Source organism: Episyrphus balteatus, chromosome 4 (genome assembly GCF_945859705.1).
Source record: "Episyrphus balteatus chromosome 4, idEpiBalt1.1, whole genome shotgun sequence".
Classification (NCBI taxonomy): Eukaryota; Metazoa; Arthropoda; class Insecta; order Diptera; family Syrphidae; genus Episyrphus; species Episyrphus balteatus.
In genome coordinates, this window is record NC_079137.1 from 28216093 (window position 1) to 28238020 (window position 21928).

At 31.5% G+C, this 21928-nt stretch overlaps 1 protein-coding gene across 4 annotated transcripts in view; it reads right to left on the reverse strand.

Moving 5' to 3' along the window:
- Positions 1 to 254: 254 nt before the first annotated feature.
- Positions 255 to 21928, reverse strand: part of LOC129919935 (WAS/WASL-interacting protein family member 2) — a 46762-nt gene continuing 25088 nt past the window's right edge. The window contains exons 1-9 of one of the 4 annotated variants that reach the window (XM_056001047.1): positions 20407 to 21016; positions 18223 to 18420; positions 17751 to 18149; positions 15176 to 15372; positions 14735 to 15106; positions 12322 to 12455; positions 11895 to 12253; positions 8308 to 8563; positions 255 to 615 (exon numbers count right to left, since the gene is read on the reverse strand). In XM_056001047.1, coding sequence (XP_055857022.1) covers positions 491 to 615; positions 8308 to 8563; positions 11895 to 12253; positions 12322 to 12455; positions 14735 to 15106; positions 15176 to 15372; positions 17751 to 18149; positions 18223 to 18420; positions 20407 to 20430 — 2064 coding nt within the window. In that variant the 5' untranslated portion in view covers positions 20431 to 21016 and the 3' untranslated portion in view covers positions 255 to 490. Of the gene's footprint in view, positions 616 to 7852; positions 8564 to 11894; positions 12254 to 12321; positions 12456 to 14734; positions 15107 to 15175; positions 15373 to 17750; positions 18150 to 18222; positions 18421 to 20406; positions 21017 to 21928 lie in introns of those variants that run through there. The other 3 variants (XM_056001049.1, XM_056001048.1, XM_056001050.1) reach the window with 3 other exon arrangements.

Here is a 21928-nt window from a genome sequence, read left to right on the forward strand (position 1 = left end):
AAAATATCAAACCGAGGGAGGCACTTAAAAAATATTAATATAATATGTTATATCTGTAAATTGAATGTATTAATTAGATTATATTTTTTGATATAAAACTTAATAATTATAATTATTTTCAAATACAGTTTTAGGAACTTCATTCTGAAGTGCTTTTTAGAAAGAAAATAAATAAATTTCTATGTGCGCCCATTTTTTTTTTTTTTTTTTTTTTTGTATAATACAACAATTTAATTATTGTAAGATTATTTAATTATGTTCATAATATAATAATATTTGTGTTTGTATTTGTGCAATACTGTTTAATTTTTTTGGTTTAACTTTAAAATGCTCTTATAAAATCAGTAAACTATTAACCTCAAACCAATTTATGTTAACGTTAACAAATTAAATTAACTAATCTGTTAACTACATTGTGTTTAATCTATTAAAATTATTGCTACGTTGATGGTTATAAAAAGTATATACTCAATTATTTTATCAACTTTGTTTACCATTGTTGATTCTCCATTTGTTGTTGTGCGTAAGCATTTATTTTCGCTTGTATAGGGGGCGCTGGTGCTCTTTGCTTCCGTGATGGCGGTGGTTCCGATGGTGCTGATGGTATTTGAGGTGCTACATATTTGTAAAATTTATTAAGAAGAAGTATTTTGGTTTTTTGGAACAAAATAAAGAGATATTTTCGGTGTGTATATCTTCAAAAATAGAGAAGATTTAAGAGAAAAAACTATGTAACTTGCAGATAATAATAATACAAAAATGCAAAGTTCAAGCTATAAATGAAAATGAAAACAAAAGGAAAACATTGAATAGACTTGGCTTTCGAAATTCACTTTAGAATAAACAGTAAGATTTAATTGATTTAACCAATCCCGTGGCTTCATGGTTATGGTTACAGCTATAAGCTGTCACGATAGATCATCTCTTGATTCTAACTGCCATATTTTTCTCTGTATACCTACAAGCGATTGGAAGAATTTTCCCGCGATGAGTTCCACCCAAAGCGCCCTTGGCCTTGTGGTTTCGAATACATAAAACACGATTCTTTTAGAAACCGTTACAAACAATGTTGAAACAAATTACCGCACATCGCAGTATAACTTCAAAAACAGATTTTTTTGCATTTTCTTAAGGTAATAATTTAAAAAGTGAGCTAATAGAACATAAATGACTTCGAATTCGAGTTCAACACACCAAGAACCTATAAATTGGTTTATTCACCAGTTCATTTTTTTTTTAATACGACCTGATTTGCGACATTACGATTTCATATCTAAACTTTCCAATATTGGATATAATGTGAGGTAGCGTTAATTTTAGTCCTATCTAAAAAATACGAGAATTAAAATACAAGAGGTCAAATATCTGTATTTTGAAATAATAATTGCATACGAATTCGATAATAATTTGTCAAATTTTTGTTTTTTTGGGAGCCGATTTGAGTTATCTTTTCCCTGGACCATTTATGTTTTTTTCTAATTTATCTTTCCTTCAAATTGCGAAAATTACACATTTCATACATACCTATTATTATTAAGTATTTTTTTAGTATACAATTAGTTAAGGTTAGGTTAGGTAGCAGTGGTCAAGCAAATTACCCGACACACTTAGACCCTTATAGATCCATTGTGATACCACAAAAGACTAGCATGTTGGAACTCACTAGCCGAACCACTTGGAGCTTCTTATGAATGAAGATAGACTTTTAACGTCCGTTTTCACTAGATCGCTAGTGTATTCATAGATGGAGTTTTCTTCTACTAGAGAGAGCAGGGCAGGTGCACAGTAGATGTTGAACAGTTTCCTCTTCTTCTTCATCCATGCAACTTCTGCAGGAATCGTTAGAGAACACGCCCATTCTTTTTGCGTGTCTACCTATTAGACAGTGCTTGAAAGAACACCTATGGTGGAGCTAATATGCATTTTGTTTAAATTCAACAAACCCTTTGAACGTTTCAAGTCTATACAAGGCCATAATTGTTTAGTAGCTCGGCAAGTATTACTCTGAGTCCATCTGAGGTTGGTTTTCTTTAAAGCGTCCTGCTTTAGCATAAGTTTGCATGTAGCGATAGGTGTTCCTATGTTGTTCCTTTCTGGTTGTAGAGGAGTGATTGTTCCTTGTTTGGCAAGTTCGTCTGCCCTGCAATTGCCTGGAATGTCTCTATGTCCCGGCACCCATACGAAGTTAATGTTAAACTGCTCAGACATCTCCCTTACAGTTGTTTGACAGTCGAGAACCGTGATTGAATTTGTAGTGACAGAGGCAAGAGATTTAATAGCTGCTTGGCTGTCCGAGAAGATCCGAATTTCCGTGTTGGATATTACGTTTTCTCTGAGCCAAGAGAGAAACTCCTTAATCGCCAGAATTTCTGCTTGGACAACGCTACATTGGTCTGGTAGGCGGAAGAAAAGACAGATTCAGTTTTTCCGAGAATATACCACTTCCTACACCTTCGTTCGTTTTTGAACCGTCAGTATAGAAGTGTTAAGAGTCATTGTCCAGAGTGCTAAGATTATCCCATTCAGTTCTGGAAATTATTATCGAACACCAATTGAGGTGTGGTATAGTCTAAACGATCCGGAATGAATCCGAAGTTGTTTAGAATGTTAGTGTGGCCAATATGATTACTGGTCCACTGAAGGGTTGCTTTTAGACGAGTAGCTGAGCTTGCTGCTACTTGTTTGCTGAAAATGTCTAGGGTGTGAGATTTAGTAGTATGTTGAGGGCGTCAGAAGGGGTTGACCTTAGCGCACCGCTTATACACATACTAGCTGACCTTTGGTCTTTGATAAGCTTGTTTAAGTTAATCGCTTTTTCCAGTGTGGTCCACCAAACTACCATTCCGTATGTAAGTATTAATCTTATGACCGATATGTATAGCCAGTGTGCAATGTTAGGAGAAAAGCCCCATTTGCCACCAATGGCATTTTTGCATGAAAAGAGTGCCACATTGGCTTTCTTAACCCTTTTTTTCAATATTGAGCTTCCAGGTCAGTTTTTTTTATCAAAAATGAGTCCTAGATATTTAGCTTGATCGGATAGAGTAAGTGTTACATCTTTAATTGTAGGGAGTTTGAAGTCTGGAATCTTGTATTTCCTCGTGAAGAGGACAAGTTCCGTTTTGTGGGGATTAATATCCAATCCACATCCTCTAGCTCAGTGAATTAGCTTGTTTAAAGCTGTTTGTAGCAGTTCTGCAAGTGTCTGTGGGTATTTGCCCGAAACGGCAATTGCCACATCATCCGCGTAGGCTATAACCATTGCTATAACCTTAAAAAATCTATATACAAAATTTTCAATTTTGATTTTTTTGTATATTTGGAGTTAGTACATTGGGCACGTTCAGGAAATATTAGGGACTAGATATTTAGGCAATGTCATTTTATGAACGGAAATTTGAGTAAATTGACTAAATTAGTTTGGATATGATGCTATTGTCAAATTTCGAAATTTATTTAAGAATTTTACCGTTCGCATGGGGAAGACACCAAATTTCACTTAACTGTAATGAATAAATAAAATTATTTATAACCGATAATGCACTTTTTAGTTGTTTTTCACACAAATAAATTGAATTTTGCTTAATTAATTCTTTAATTAAAAACAATCTGCTGTCATGTTGACAAAAAAAACTTTCCTAAATTATTAGGGAAAATTTTCTTGCCTAACTTTCCAGTCAGCTTTCCAATAAAATTACCTAAATAGGCTATTGATTATGTCGAAAAAAACAGGGCAATAAGGAACTAAGACGTTCACGGGTTTTTATTGCAGGAATCGTTCAATGGGTTATAAGAGAAGATAAAACCGCGGAGTGCTATTAAATGAGAGGGTGGAAACTGAAGATAGGGGTGTAAAAGCCCCCTTTTGGGTTTTTTCAATATATCTCGTAAACCGAGCAAAATTTTCATATATTGCTCTGAAAACTTTTTGTAGAAAATTGAATTTCCTATTAGAATAATGTTTTTTAAAAATTGAAAAAAAAAATTTCCATACCAAAATAATCGAAACAATCATAAAAAAAATATGAAAAAAATCGATTTTTTGAGTTTTTTTGCTTTTTTAGTTGTACATTTTTTTTGGGTTGAGATAGACATAAACATTGCTCCAAAGAAAAAAAGAAGATTAAATTTCCTTCAAAATGCTGTACTCACTAAATTTTTTCATTGAAAATTAACCTAAGTATGGCCATTTTAATCTATCTTTTTTTCGCATTTTTAATTTTACTCAAGTAAAACAGAAACATTTGAGGGGAAAGTACGATAACTTAAGCACCGAGAACTGATAATGAGATTTTGTAGAGGGGTTAAATACAATCATTGTTTACCATGGAAATGGGGGTCCATGTCCCCCCGTTTTGGCGGGAGGGGCAATTTTCTAAAAAAAATACTTAAAATAAAAAAAAATATTAAAAAACAACGGCAACACTTACAGTTTTGATTGATACTTTTTTCAAAAGCTAGAATTATAAACTTAATATTAATTTTAAAATGAAGTTATTTTAATCAATTGTTTTTGAAATACCCGATTTCAAAGTCAAAACTTGTGAAAAAAAAGTTAAAAAAGCACATTGAGTACAATTTTCACAAAGACTGTGGACTTCAATACGAAATTGATCTACAAAGTAAACTGCCTTAATTGATTTCTTATCAAATCATGAAAATCATAATGTTCCTATGCCTTCTACTTTTTGAGAAAATTGAAAATAGACAAAATACTTTTATTATCGGAATCACTCCTTTATTTCAAAAACAATTGATTAAAATAACTTCATTTTAAAATTAATATTAAGTTTATAATTCTAGCTTTTGAAAAAAGTATCAATCAAAACTGTAAGTGTTGCCGTTGTTTTTTGATAATTTTTTTTTATTTTAAGTATATTTTTTAGAAAATTGCCCCTCCCGCCAAAACAGGGGGACATGGACCCCCCCTTCCATAGTAAACAATGATTGTATTTAACCCCTCTACAAAATCTCATTATCAGTTCTTGGTGCTTAAGTTATCGTACTTTCCCCTCAAATGTTTCTGTTTTACTTGAGTAAAATTAAAAATGCGAAAAAAAGATAGATTAAAATGGCCATACTTAGGTTAATTTTCAATGAAAAAATTTAGTGAGTACAGCATTTTGAAGGAAATTTAATCTTCTTTTTTTCTTTGGAGCAATGTTTATGTCTATCTCAACCCAAAAAAAATTTACAACTAAAAAAGCAAAAAAACTCAAAAAATCGATTTTTTTTGATATTTTTTTTATGATTGTTTCGACTATTTTGGTATGGAAATTTTTTTTTTCAATTTTTAAAAAACATAATTCTAATAGGAAATTCAATTCTTTACAAAAAGTTTTGAGAGCAATATATTAAAATTTTGCTCGGTTTACGAGATATATTGAAATACCCAAAAAGGGGCTCTTACACCCCTATCTTCAGTTTCCACCCTCTCATTTAATAGCACTCCGCGGTTTTATCTTCTCTTATAACCCATTGATCGATTCCTGCAATAAAAACCCGTGAACGTCTTAGTTCCTTTCTAAATGACATAATCAATAGCCTAAAATTGGAAGGATTTTTTTTGACAGCTGACCAATCAGAGACCGAGAAATTACCTAAATATTTAGTCCCTAACATTTCTGAACCTGCCCATTGTCTCTGATTTATCCTCATTTATTTTTTTAGTCTAGGTCTTCAAATACGTCAGAAAATTCAAAATGTAGTTTTGATTTTTTTCATTTTTATGTGCAAATTGCGATATTAGAGTTACTGTTTTCCTCTATAACTCAGAAGTAAGAAACATGTAGTTAGGGCCTTAACGAGATTATGGGCAGCATAGGAGAGGTGATAAGACTCCTCCCTGAGGGGTCCCTCTGTTGGCTGCTCTACGGGTTTTGAAGTTTCCCATTTCTGAACTGATAAGCTAAGCATGATGTGTATCATGTTCTTAAGCGGGTCTTCTATTTTGAGATTGTCTAGAGCATTCATGATTGCCGAGTTCCTGACATTATTAAACGCACCCTCTATGTCTAAAAAAGCGACAAAAGTGTACTCTTTGTAGTGTAGGGAATATTCAATGGTGCTAACCAAAGAATGGAGAGCTGTTTCCACCGATTTCCCCTTAGTGTACGCATGTTATGCTTACAATTAGTTAAACTTTGTACTGATTTTAATTTGTTTATCGGTTGTAAAGATTAATTACACTAGTTTACAAAAAAATAAAAAATTTTTGGACACCAAGTGCCGTTATACTTTTCGTATAGATTTGATAGATAGAAAACTCGAAAATCTTATCTGAAAAAATATTTATGGATAGGTTCTCGAGATATAATTTTTCAAAGTTGTTTGTTGTTGTTCTTTCCAGCCTACTTAGTATTCGGGCTATATCTTAAGTAATAAACGACTAATCTGAACAGAAAAGCCGGCGACTGAAAGCTAAGTAAATAAGCAACAAACGCTAGAACAACAGTGTTGCCGCTTGCAAATTAATCAAATGATGTACATACATATAAGCAATAGGTTTGAAAAAATACTTTTGATGTCATACATTGGAATTTGCTCAAAAAAATTCTTTTAATACCGCGAACTATTCAATCTATGAACACAATGCAATGAAGTTAAAAAGGGGTTTACCTCTAGTATCATCATATGTGTAAAGCAGTTATAATTTAAATTAAAAACCGGCGACTGAAAGCTAAGTAAATAAGCAACAAACGCTAGAACAACTTTTTTGGGTCACTCCAGATGTTTAAGTACAATGTATTAAAACATTTTTAAAAAATCGAGTTTTTAAAGAAAGTTTCTGCAAAAAAAACTTTATTACTGAAAGAAAAAATCAAAATATTTCGAATCCTCATAGTTTTAAATTTTTTGTGTATAGTACACTTTCTGGCAGAGATAAAAAGATAATTCTCTTTAAAATCTATGGATAAATTATAAAGATATATAACGATCAGTATTTTCGACTTTTTCTGTTACTTTTTGAGTTTTTGTCTATAACTTGAAAAGCAAGCCGAATTTGAAATTTTTTGTAGATAAATGAATTTCCTATCGATGTGTATCCTTGGATTTTCTGTTCAGATTAGTCGTTTATTACTCAAGATATAGCCCGAATACTAAGTAGGCTGGAAAAAACAACAATTACTTGACAATTACCGAATTTGAAAATTTTTATTAAGTAATTTTTTGTAGATAATTGAATTTCCTATCGATGTGTATCCTTGGCTTTTCTGTTCAGATTAGTCGTTTATTACTCAAGATATAGCCCGAATACTAAGTAGGCTGGAAAAAATAACGACAAAAAACTTTGAAAAATCATATCTCGAAAACGTATCCATCGTAATTTTTTTTTAAGTGATTTCCGAATCCTTGAGGTCAAAGTACGTAAGAAAAAAATACTGGGATTGAGTGTCCATTTTGGCTGTAAACCAGTGTTATTATCTACATGATACCTACTTGATAGGAATGTGAAACATTTTAAAGACTGTGTGGTGTGCCTAGGTTTATTCAAAATTGTACAAAAAAAAAAAACAAAGACACAAATGAAGAAGACTTAAAAAAATATAAAATAATCCATGCCGTTCCAACAAATAAGAGCAAACACTTACGCAACAAAATTTCTTACGATAAGGATCATGAAAACAATAAAACATTGATAAGTATGTGTTCATGTTTATTTTTATTTGTAATTCTTTCTTTTGTGTGAATAGAATTTTTCATTTATAATTGTTATGGTATTTTAAAAATTCAATTATTCATAACACTTTTTTATTTGTTTTATTATTTATTTTATATAAAGCATGCTTTGTTAAATGTTAACAAGAAAATGAATAAAATAAAGAAATGAACAAATAGCAAATGCAAAATATTCTTTTAAATTTAAATATATTTATGAATTCATATATATAGTTTATAAGAAAGTTCATTTTTTTTAAAACAGGCAAAAATTCTTAAAAATAAAAAATATTCATTAAAAATAATTATACAGTTTTATACATTATGTATTAGTTCTTGCAAATAATGATAGCTAAAAATAAATCATTTATTTTTATCTAACTAGTTCTAATAAAAAATAAAAATAATAATAATTAATATTTAAAATATTTATATATGTATATTTTTAAATAACAAGTGAATAATAACGAATAACGATGATCGTAAGCTTATATAAAGTTAAAAAAAAAAAGAAAGAAAGAAAAAAAAAACATTCTACTGAAATGAACTGTGTTACTTCTTTAGTTTCGATAAACGTTAATTTTAATGTTCCCTTTTTTTACATTTCTTAATTTTCTTATGTTGTATTTCCTTTTTTTTTCTACATACCGTTAGTTGCTTTAACTGCATTACGACTAGGATACATTTTTTGGATATTCAAAAATGGAGGTGGAGTCGGAAACTCGGTGACATTGTGAAATCGTTTACCGAATTTTGATTCCAAATCTGTTACTAAGCGACTGACTGCTGAGCTGTTGTTATGACCATAACTGTTGTTATTCGAGGTGTTAGCTGCTGTAGCAGATGTTATTGAGGGAGGACGCATTGATGAGTGTCTTTGTGGAGGCACAGGTGGTGCGCCAGCCTGAAATACAAGTTAATCAAATATTTTTTAATAGAAATAATCTTGTTATTGCTGTGATTTTTATTAAAAAATATATTAACATCGGGTTCTTGTTATTTTCATATTGGAATATCTTGCCAAGTGCGTAGCGACTACTCGACATCGCGGAATCCTTCGGAGTGACCTCTAGTTAAAAAAAAAAAATTATTTTGTCAACTAGTCTATAAGCTAACAGCGAGTGGGAAATGGGGATATTACGAAAATTTGAATACGCAGTTTAATAGATTTATGAACTCTGATAGCGAATTCTAAAGTGTGAAAGTTTTTGTCTGGGCATTATATAATTTTCATGGTTTTAGAGACGTTAGCTTTCAATTAATATGTTGGCTGAATTCACATTTTAAATACATGAACTAATCATCTTAGGCTAGGCGCACACATGCGATTTTAGTCGCACGATTATTCAAAAAAGGATCACAAGAATTTCAATGCCTGTTCACACACATGCTACCCGCGATTAAAAATTTGAAAATTGTGTCTACATTCATTGAAATTCTTGTCATTTAATTTGCGACTGAATAATCGCGCTATCAAAATCGCATGTGTGCGCCTAGCCTTACTCTTACATCCACCCCATAGATGTGGATGTAAGAAAGCTTATCTTTCTACGCGGATTTGGTTTGGAGATTCTTCGCTACAATTTTTGTTTGTCTTTTCGATTTATAATAAACTCCGGAAGAAGAATCCATATGTTTCGTTTGAAAAACTTATATCTTGGATTCCGTTAATTTTATCATCAAGATTAAGGTCTTCTGGCATCTGGGGGATAAGGGGGAAAACGATAACGCATATATGTAAGTTCATATATTTTTAATGTGAATTGAAGTGAATTTAGCATACTTTTATAATTAATTGGAAAACTTGAGTCATTAAGATCTTGAAAACCATATAATGCCTCGAATTAAAGCTGCTAGAATTTTTAAATCGATATTTGGGGCATGATTTGAAAATTAGATTTTAAAAAATCCATCTCTGCAGAGTACCCTTATTTAAAAATAAATACTTGAGAATCCTTCTCACTATCGAAAAAACTTTTTATTAATTTTTTATTAAAACAATTAAAACGGTAAAGCAAAAAAATGAATAACGGTTATATTTCTGCAATGGTGAAAAAATTCCATGAAAAATTATTTGATTGTTTGTTTGCTTAAATTACTTGTTCACATATACATATATATATGTATGAATACCAACCCTATCCGCTTTTAATTTCCTCTCAGTTGAATATTTCAGGATAAAATTATGCTGTTGCAAAACATTGTATTTGAAAACAAAACGAACAAATCAGGGATCGAATCACGGCACACGATTACGATCATACGTTAACGTTTTGACTATTTTTTTCTCTATTTAATTAGTAGAAAAATATAGGGACACAGCCCACATACGTTAACGAGCGGATGCCGTAATTCGGCACCAGGTTTATTACTTGACCAAACCACTGACCATACGCAAAATCTTTAAGTGAATAAAAATGAAATTACCATTTACATAAGTCATTTCCATACTAATATTCAATAGAATGTGATGACCTTGATGATCTAATTTCATCACTTAGGAAGGGCACAGGCAATATATTTTAAAAAGTTATCACTTTGTCTACCAAGGTTAAACTGTCACGAAGGCACTTTATATGTTTTAAGTTGCTTTTTCGTATCAAACCTTGAAAAGGCCGCAATGAAATAAGAGAATTGTCTTCGCTCTATCTATTTTGTAGTTAAAGTTTTTTTTGATACTTTAGTCCTATAACTAAATAAAACGAAATTTCAAACCAAAAATATATCAGCACTTCAACTACATATTTGTTTACTTTTTTTTTTAAACTGAATAAGAAAGTAGATACTATTATAAAATCGCGCCATTTTCAATTTTTTGTTCTCCTAGTATCATATCATAATATTACGACAGCAATAAAGGGAAAAGCTTTAAAATTAGCTTTTTGCAAAGACCTTGAACCCTTAAGGGTTTGTCCTTAAACAAAAATACACTTTGCATTTTAGTTTTTTTTTTTTCCCGTATATATACATTATAATGCTTTTAACCCTTAGAAAGTATTTACGCATTGAATTTTGTTTACCTTTTTGGATCTCATTTTTCTCTGTCTATCTTTAATTTGAATTCACAATTTCTCAAGGATACACGACTAAATTAAATTTGAATTATAAGTTCACACTTTTAGAGACATAAATATTGAGATTATTATCACGTAACCAAAGAATCACCGTGATGCGACAACGACCGACCTGGTAATACGAGTACAAGATTTCATCCCTTTAAACTAGAACACACGTAAACATGAAATCAGATGTCAGAAACTCTTCTGATAAAATCAATAGAATTTTCTCTCAAGAGAAAATGCTAGAGTATTGCGAAATAGTAGCGAAACTGAAAAGTGTTGTTAAAGTTAAAAGTACTCAACAGTGTTGCCGCTTGCAAATTAATCAAATGATGTACATACATATAAGCAATAGGTTTGAAAAAATACTTTTGATGTCATACATTGGAATTTGCTCAACAAAAATTCTTTTAATACCGCGAATTATTCAATCTATGAACACAATGCAATGAAGTTAAAAAGGGGTTTACCTATAGTATCATCATATGTGTAAAGCAGTTATAATTTAAATTAACAACTGTTAAATTCATGTTGATATTGGTTTTCTGATTTGAATTTGTAAAGGAAGTTTTGTAGATGTGTATTTGTATGTCCCCATATTTAACTTTACGTAGAAAATGACCTAATGGTTTGCAGAAAGGTAATCCCAAATAATGTGATTCTTGTAAAATTAATAGCTTTGAATATTTTCTGTAGAGTTTGCATTTTGATAATGGATGGACATTAAGCCATCTACATAAGGGAGGATTTGACACGGTATTTACATTGTAAAACTCGTCTAATATCATAAAATAGTTTTTGTCTGACTTCTACTTGAAACATAAACAATGTTTGTTGAATTAAATTACATATACATATAATTTGTACTATGTCATAGTTTAAAATTCATACTACATCATAAGTTAATTTTTTTTTTCAACGGCAACACTTGCTTAAATACATCAAGAAAATTCTCTTAAACAGTATTCATTTTCTCATCTAAGAAAAAAAACTAGGTCGGTGGTCAGTGCAGGAGAAAACGAAATCTAAAAGTTATCATGTTAAAAACGGGGTATAATACAAACTGAAATTTGTCGACAAAAAGCACTGAAAAAGGAAGAACTTGTGCCTCGAAGACTTTTTTTTATAAATATGTATGTGTGTTCATCAATCAATTGATAAGAGAAAGCTACTTACATTAAATGATGTCTGTCGCTGTGGAGGAGGTGGTGCTGGACATGTCCTATGTGGAGGAAGAGGAGGGGCACCATTAATTTGGCTGGCTGGTGTTCTGCTTATAATTGGTGAACTTGTCTTCGATGGCGGTGAATTATTTGACGATGTTGTTCCGGTTGTAGATAAATTATTTTGACTCGTTTTGAAATGTTCTCTCAAAGAGGATACATTTGGCGTAAGACTTGAGTTTAAATTCGAGTTGCTTTGTGCCGAACTCAGTGTAAGATTATTAAGGTTTGTATTTGATATACTTCTAGCAGGTGTGGGAGGTGGAGGTGCTTTGACTGTAGGTGGTTTTGGTGGGGCGACTGTTGGGCGGCCTAAAAATGAAACAATAAATTGATTAATGAAATGATAACAAATTTTAGAAAATAGTTAATCTACTTACCAATTGGGGGATTTGGCGCTTGCCGGATACTTATTGTTTCCTGTGATTGACATAATGTGAGGGGTGTTCGCATTGTTGCGAATGCTTGTGAAGTCGGGAAGACAGGCCCACCAGCCGGTGCAATGGGTGGGGATCTGAAAAATTCGTTAATTGATTAGTTATAAAATCTTATGTATCAAATAATTGAAAAAAAAAGATTTAATGTTCAATACGGAAGTTGGCATTAAATATAGATTGGTTTAATTAACAACAAAATAGTTTGTCTTGACCTAGCTTTAGGAGTAAAGGAAAGCGTGTCTATTCCCAATAAATTGACTTCTTTTTATCGTGAGTACATTTTGATAATTTACTTTTATATTGATATAGTTATTTAATTTCATGATACAAGTTAATAAATACAGAAGTCACAAAATATATGTACTTGAAACATTTAACAAAAACGCACCTCTTAAAATAAAACTAGTAAACTACTGATTCAAATATATAAAATGCTGATTCATAATTCATATTAAGCTAAATTAATTGAACCTATTTAAATTGTGAAAATTCTTAAAATTTTTTGTATACCTATCTGATTTTAAAGAGAAAATATTTTGAAAGCTTATTTTGGCGATTTCATAAAGCAAAAAAAAAAAATCAAGATAATCAAAAAGTAGTGTATGTACATATATTGTTTTTGAACAGTACTTGCACGAGTACAAGTAGCATACATGTATAATTACAAAACATACTCTTTTCATATTTCCTGAATCGTTTATCATCTCACACTTCTTTCAATGGAGGCTAGATTTAAATAAAAAGAATTGCTACCCACACTTCTAGGTTAAAAGTCAAGCGCAGTATCTACTGCACAACAGTCGTTTGTGATTTGTAGTTATTATACAGGGTGTTACCTGAAGCATTTTCAACTTTAAATTTAAGTAACTAAATTGAATACAAATACAAGGCTGATAAAAAAATGTTTAAAAGACAAACGAAATGTTTAGTCTTTTTAACGCAAGTTCGATGAAGAAAAAAAAAAAACTTAAGCTAATATAAAGGCATTATTACCTTCCTCTTAAGTTGTAGGTAATTGATTTTATAGATTAGCTACTAAATAAAACATAAATAGAATGCTAAAAACCCCCTTATATCTGTTTTATTGAAATAAATTTAAAATTTTCTACGATCAAAACTTAAAACGTATTATTTTAAGTCAATATGACTTTCTGAAAGATTATGGAGCGATTCAAATTAGTAAGCTTATAGCAGCTATATATCCCAAATCATAAAAAAAAATAGAATATTTATAGACAATCTAGAACGAGTTAAAGGAGAATGGGCATTTTGGACGTTGAGCGGCCATTAATGAAATTGGTATGAAATAAAAGAACAGTAATTTAGGAAAAACTTTTACTATGGAAGTTTGGCTGTATTGCGTAAAGAATGCAAGATATTGCAATATTAGTATTGTTAATGCATCGTTCAATGTGTAAAGGACAAATCGAATTATATTTTGATTTTAAATACAAAAAATGATACTCTGTCATTTTCCCTAAGCCTGAAGACATTATTCTTGAAAATCCGGCCAATAGAACTCATAATATTAGGTTTTTAAGCCAACCACTTCTAGATTTTGTTCGAGAGTTTTCAAACGATTAAAACAAACTGAAAATTGAACTATAACATTATCAAAAAAGGCTTGAAATTGTTGTTTTAAAAACCTTATAGTTTGGATTCTAGTGGTTGGATATTCAAGATAAAGGTCTTCATACTCAGGTAAAATGACAGAGTATCATATTTTGCACTTGAAATACCCATTAAAGCTACAACATTGCGACAATCTATAAAAAGTGTTAAATGCAAAAATGCATTTTAAACCTTTGTGAAGTACATCATAAGGATAAAACTTCTGCACAATATATGTACGACTTAGTTACATCAAAAAATAACAAATTAATTCCTGGCCGCGTAACGTCCACGTTCCATACAAACTTGCCCATTCTCCTTTGTCAATTTGGGAAAATTATAAGTGTAAAATTGTACATTCGTTTATCAAAATCAGAGTTGAGCAAACATGAAGAAGTTTCTAAACGTAAACTACTGTCAGCACACATCCTCGAAGAAGGTAAAGGCACATTAATTAGCAAACAAATTTAAAAATTAATTTTGTTATTAAGTCCCGATTATTCAATCGTCAGTATCAGAAGAATAAAGGTCAATATAAAGAATACTTTTATTCATAGGAATAAGCCTTAACTTGGGTTTATCTGGCTATTGAAAGATTGGCTCTTAAACTAATTAAAAGTTTGATTTTTTGAAGATGGTTTCAATTTCTACTATTAATTTATCTATTAAATGTATGGTCAATAGTTACATTTTGATGCATGTAACAGCAAAAAACATAAGACTAATATTTTAAAATTGTACATACCTGGGGGATTTCATACTATGGTGACGGGCAACAGTTGACTTTTGTCCATTTGCTGCTGCCATTTGATTCTGAATACCGGGGGGTTTTGGTGCAAAGTTTGGTTTTCCATGACTTGGTCCGAATCTGTTCGATGATGACGTTGAAGAAGCAGGTGCTGCACTTCCACTTAATCCAGGTGATCCCGGTACTGGGGATTTACTTTCACTGACTGCTCCAAAAAGAGCTGATTTGTTTGGCGCTAAACCAGTAACGCGCTGTGTTGTCACTGTAGTAACAGTAGAAGAAATTGTCGATGACAACGACGACGATGACGAAGTTTTTGTTTGACTACTCATACTATGTACATAACTTGAATTGGAGCCTAATGATAAACTTTAATAAGGAAAAAAAAAAACACAATTAGTATAAAATGTCGGAATTGAATTAACGTTAAAAACTTACTTTAAGTTAGCAGCGTTTTTCTTCACTGTGCTGATGCCAGTGTTAATTGTATTACTTCCACTACTGCTACTGCCTTCCGATAGCGTAGGTGATGAAGACTTAGCATTGCTGCCCCCTATTGCTGCTGTTCCTCCAATTTTCGGACTCGATCTCAGTGAATTTAAATTACTCTTCTCCAGCAGCGAGTCAGAGGTACTCTATTTTGTTTTTGTTCATATACAAGGGGTTGAAAATAAAAAGTAAGAAAAAAAAGAAAGAAAATTAGCAGAAAATCGAGAGCAAGCGGAATTAATTGAAATTGATTGCGATGCGCTGCACTGCTATGTAAAATAAATTTTAATATCTTGATGTTTGTTGTTTGCTCTTGTGGTTTTTTTTTTCTATGAGAGAAGCATCTGGTATCAAGTAGATAGATACACTTGTGGTATACTTTATACAACATCTCTTGTTTCAGTGGTGTTATGAAATTATTGTATTCAATTTCAGTTATTTAAGCGGGTGGTTGATGCGCTCATACGAAATCTATCAAATACATTTCATTAAAAAAAAAGTTTTAAAAACTATAGTCTATTAGTAACATAACTGTGGGGAACTGAAACATATATAAATTCATAGATCCAGATATATTCTATATATTTTGACGATTCAACAATGCTGGAAATTAGTCATTAAATGTCACTAAGCTCGGAAGGCTTTTGCCCACTTGAGCTATTTTAACGTGAAGAGAATTAAAATGTTAGCTTAAATTTTAGCTTATGATGAGGTAATGAGATAAAAAAGTGCATCTCTGCACTTAGGACTTAACGGTAAATTGTAGGCCAGTTCCATTCTTTCAAATTAACCACACGCACACAAGAATGGTTGAGAGTTGTTAGCCACTAGGTCTTGCGTCTTGCTACTTCATTGTGTCGCATACGAAAAAATTTATTATTATTATGTTATTATTAAATTGGAAACAGAAAGGATATGAATGCTTAGTTCCAGGGACACCGCGCGCGTGGCAGTTAGTTACTAGCCAACTGGTATGTGGGATCATCCCTCTGCTCTAAACCTAACATTGAAAAAAAAAATCAATTTCTTACAAGTAACAGTGGAGGACTATATTAAGAGTACTGTTGATGCAAATCTGACCCACGCACTCATGTTTGAATTCCCCCAAGCGCCATAGCTTTACAAACATGTTTGCTTAATTTTACTATAATTTATCAAACAAAATATTTTTGCTAATTTGTCTCGTATTATACCTATTTTCCTTTTTCTTTCATCTTAATACGACACTTTTTACTTGCGATATAGGTACTATAGGACAAGTTTAGGATTCGTAAAAAAAATCGAACTCGAGATAACAATTTTAAATGACATTACGATGATGGAGAATGCCAAAAAAGTGGGTCCGGCAATTCTGTCTGTCTGTATGTACCTCGAGCTGCAGCCTAAACTACTGGAGTGATTTTGTTCAAACTTGGTAGTTAACAGTTTTGGGTGATTCCCTAGAGGATAAATTGAAATATTTTTTAGGACCTAAACTAACGGTACCTCTCATTTTTGGATTTTTAAAAAATATTTCAAAATTTTTGTTTGAAAATTCAATTTTTTGAAAACAGGTTTTTGAAAAAATTTGAAATTTTATTTAAATGTGTAAATTAATTATTTCTTCAAAATGGCATACCAACTTTTTTTTTGAAAAATGTTAGAAAATATTTATATATAAAAAATTATTTTTTTAAAAAAACGGCTCTAACGATTTTCGAAATTTTTTTCTAAAAATTCCTTTTTATGCAAGAAATAAAATGGCACACTTGTTTTTTTTTTGTAAAAGATCATTTAAAATAGTGTTTAATTAATTATAAAACAGATTTTGTTTCTTATTTTTTTCAAATTTCTTGAAAATACCAAATTTTAAATTTTCCCTAAGTTTCTTGAATAAAAAGCTTTAGCATTTACTTTAAGCATAAGAGCAAGTACGTGCGACCCCAGTCGTGCATTTTATTTCTTAATCTATCCCAAACATTTCAGTGCCGTCATTGCGATGCGATCAATCGGACTTTAAGTCTTCCGCTGTATCAGAACTTTGTTAAATTGTACTTTGTACACCAAAAATATAAGAAGATTAAAAAAAACGTAGTTGTTTTAATTTTTAAATAGAAGTACTATTATTCCTATTGAAATAAAAAACATTCAATCAATCTGCAATAAAGTAAACAAATTTATTTTTAAACAAATTTACCTCCCGCCTGCTTTTTCTTTTTTAAATACTAATTCCCACTACGCAAAGGTTCACACCTCTACGCAATCCACAGCATTAAAAAATACATACTTCATTGTAAGAAGTGAATTCTATTAATAGTATAATATCTCGCATTTAAAATACCCAAATTCTACCATAAAAAGAAGGCTCGCATGTAGAAAAAAAAATAATTTCAATGGATAAGCAGATGAAAGAAAACACCCCCTACCTGATACTTCGTGTACGGTGAATACACCACTTAAAAATAGTCTTGCACCCGCTGAGCAATTATATTGAAAAAGTGATTGACATTGAAAACAGTATTTAATCTTATAAAAGGATACTCACTGATGAAAGATTCTTGGGTGGTGCTGCTGGAGGTTGTGGAGGTGGTCCACGATTAGTCCTTAAATTTGCTTCAGTAACGTTTGTCTGTTGCTTTTGTTTTTTTAGCGTTAGATGCTTTGTCAGTTCAGCGTTGAAATCCAGTGGACTATTTGAGGGGGGTGAGCTTCTGCTGTTCGTTGTTGCAGATGTGATTGTTTCAGATTGCTGCTGTTGTGCTGTGTTTGATCGCGTGGAAGACGGCGAACTTCGTGCTCCATTTACAGGTTTTAATTTTGGCATTGATGACAAACCTTCAAAGAGACCCCCCAATTTAGGTCCTCCATTAGCCACAACATTGCTATTGGGAGTCCATTTTGGGGAGGCCGTTGATGTGGGTACTGGTTTGGAATCGTCACGAACCTATGTACACACATTAAATTAAAAACGTATGTTATACTATCGGTTGCACTTTGGCTATTTTGTTTAAATATACTTTTCCTGATAAAGCAGGTCCACTTTTATCAACTGTAACGGCTTTCTTTAATTTGGTACCTTTCTGAATAGATTGTAAAAGGGCCGATCTCATATCTCCAGCACCGCCTGCAGAGCTGCCTAGTTTTAACCCACCCATCGCTGGTGGAGGAGGCGGACCTGGCGGGGGAGGTGGTCCCGGTGGTGGTGGGATTGCCATCTGTAAGAGAGAAAATATATTTTAATTTTGTTTATTCTTGCTCTCATTTTAGCTACTACGAGATTAATATCAATAAATTACAATAACCAACTCTTATAATTTTTCAGTGTCAGTGCCAGTGTTGTCTTGCCCAAATAGACAACCCACACAAAACCAACAAGTTAAAAGAGTTAATGACGAGTGTGGGTCGAACAGAAACGTTAACTCTACCAAAAACTGTTTTAATAGATACATTCAATGTATGTCATACAAATACAGATAAATGTTTGTTCTTAATTCCGTCTCGTTATTTGGCAGTATATTTCAATACAAGACGTAAAAATTCATCGTGCGATGCGGTAGGCTTTATGACCAAAGTGACCAAATTAAAAATTGTCATTTTGACCTTCATTTTTGTTAATGTGAAGATTTGTTTGCATGGCGGGTTAGTTACAAGATTTATAGTAATGATGGAGAAAGATAAATTAAATTTTACTTCGTTGAGTTTCAGATGTGTTTATTGACTTATTCTTTTGAGGCTGATTGTAAGATAGTACACATTATTTTAATATAATATAAAATGATATAAAAGTCTATATTTTCAGTTAAATTTCTGTTTGCATAAGAGAAGTGTACTTACTATATAAGGCTATGAGAACAATAGTGGCGTAACCCACTTTTTTTCAAAAATTGAATTTTTCATAAAAATGGGTCTCTTAATATATCTATTTTAATACAAGAAATAGAATTATGCAGCTAGCTACACTCAAAACTATATGGCACTCTAAAAAGGTTTTAAAAAACCCTGTTTCTTAAATCTCTCGTATTTTATGGCTTACTATTTGGGCACTATTTTTCTCATAGCCTCATATAAGAGTTGAAACATGAAATGGTTTAATTGTACGAAATAAGAACTGAATACAAAACGTACATATCTTCAAAAAATGATTACATTAAATAATTCTATATTTGAGTATCCACCGACACAAAAAAAAAATCAGGATTGAGTGGAAGCGATTTAAACTGTTTTATTGGATTAAAGAACTAGTCTGCCCATAATCTCGTAAAGGCCCTAACTACACTTTTCTCAGTTCTGAGTTATAGAGGGAAACAGTAAATGTAATATCGCAAATTTCATATAAAAATGAAAAAAATCAAAAGTTCATTTTGAATTTTCTGACGTATTTGAAGACCAAGGCTAAAAAAATAAATGAGAATAAATTAGAGACAATGCCTTTACTCAAAATATGTGAAAAAATCAAAATCGAAAATTTTGTAGTTAGGGCCTCTACGAAATTATGGGCAGTAGTGAATCTTTGAGGGAAACCAATCGAAAACTACATAAGAGTCCCATTGCAAACAGTACCTACATATAATAACAAATTGGATAAATTCGTATTAAGCATAGCAATTCGATAGTATAGAAACGCGCTTTTTATCGATGATTTTCTTAACAAAAGTTAAAAAGATTTAAAATATTTGTTTTTCTTAAAAAATATGATTTTAGATGAATCTAGCAAAGGTTAAGAAACTTGTACGAAAACTTCGCAGCATTTTGCACAAAACAAACGAAAAAGATATTTTGAAGTCCGAAAACATTTGCTATCTATAATCAATGTTCGTTTATTTAAAAGAATCAAGTATCATCCATGATTAAGGCATTTTTATATTCTTCATAAATCAAATCAAGATCAGATAATTTTGTGTTAATTAAGATTGTTTAATTTTGCACAATTTATATATTTTCAAAAATTGTCATTTCAACATCTTCAAAATAGTTAATCGAGCTCATTGATAAATATGCATAAAAACTTAATGCATCACAGCATTTGTTGTTCGTAAGGCTAACATGTATAGCTGGGGATTGTATTATACACGTTCTTAAAAATTATTAACACCTATTAAAACAATTTATACAGAATGCGGGTTTTTTGTTATAGTTTTATGACATTTTGCTTTCACAAACCGGATGATATAAAAATTGAAAGTATTTTAAATAATCGTAACCTTTTTCGTTTTCGGTGCTCCCATTTGATTCTTTTACTTAATTTAATTTTGCATTAAATTTAAATTTCAAAATACAACAGTGCACATATGTATGTATAAAATACAAACACAAAATACTATCAGACACTTGAAACCAAAGCAAATGTTCGTAACAATTAATTCGAAATGAGAACTAGTTCACTGCAAACATCCACTTCCGATCGATTGGACAAATTGTATAAACTACTCTACCGTTCGACTGCTAAATCAAATCTGATCGCACCGGCCTGAGTGGGTATTTTGATCGAACAGACATCATCATTACAGTTTGCCAACGACTTGCACCCAACGCAGCGCAGAGGAGATCAGTTTTGTGCTTGGGGTGCAGTATCGATAGCGGGCACAAGGGCCACAGTTGTTGTAGATCGGCGCGTTAAAAAGTAACCCCAGGCCATGGCATAGTTGTATGACTAAACTGCGGTTTTCCAATTGTGGCTTGCTGAATACATGAAACTCCTTTTCGAAGCTTCGTCTCGTTGTATGACTCAACCAAAAGAGCAACGACAACAGATGGATCGCAAAAACTACTTGACTTGTGATTTGTCATTTTGTAAATATGTTTTTTTATACTGAATCGAAAGAAGAGATAAACCTGCTTAATATTCATATATCTGATAAAAATGTTGTCCTTTCACACATTTATTGAGGAGAGCAACGCTTTTCAATAATTTATGTTTTAAAGGGAAACTCGCTTAACTTAACAATATCCGCCGGAAAGATAGACAAGAGCTACCTACTTACATTTTGCTGCTATTTAAGGGTTATTAATCTGCCTACACTCCTGAAAGAATATTCAAATTGGAAACATAGATAAATTAAGTAAATGCTACAAATGAAATTCAAATTTTAAGAAAAACTTGTTTTTATTTGCTTCTAAAAATAAACACCATGATAGAATACCACGCATCAATAGATCCACAACAACATCGTTTAACTACATAAGAGGTTAAGTTTTATTATAACAAAATCTGTTATTCTTCGTGTTTTTACGTAATTTTCGTTCTATTTTATCATCAGTTGTGTGGAGAAAATATTAAATAAAACTTCACAAATAAAATCATTTTGTTTGCTATCGATTTGACGGTTGCTTTAAATTCATCATACGTTGGCGTTGGTACTAGTTGAATATCTATTAAAACTTTAGCTAAATCACAAAGTTATTCATGAATGGACTGGCGGAGTTTGTTTTCTATTTATATTTTTTGCAATTTGCATTCAAATCGCAACAGCAAGTTAGTAACGTCGATGGAAGATGAACACAATGCGCTGATGATGGGCTATCAATATGAGTAAGGGTTGCCATCACAAACATATTACAATGAAATTATTGGGTTGGATTCAGTATACATACAAAATATGTGTTTTGTTTTAAAATCGCGAAATTTTCAAAAGATGTGGGTTTAAATTTTTGTTTTGTTAGTGATGAGGCTCGAACCTCATGCAGCATTCTTATATAATTATATATCAAAAATTAAATATGCAT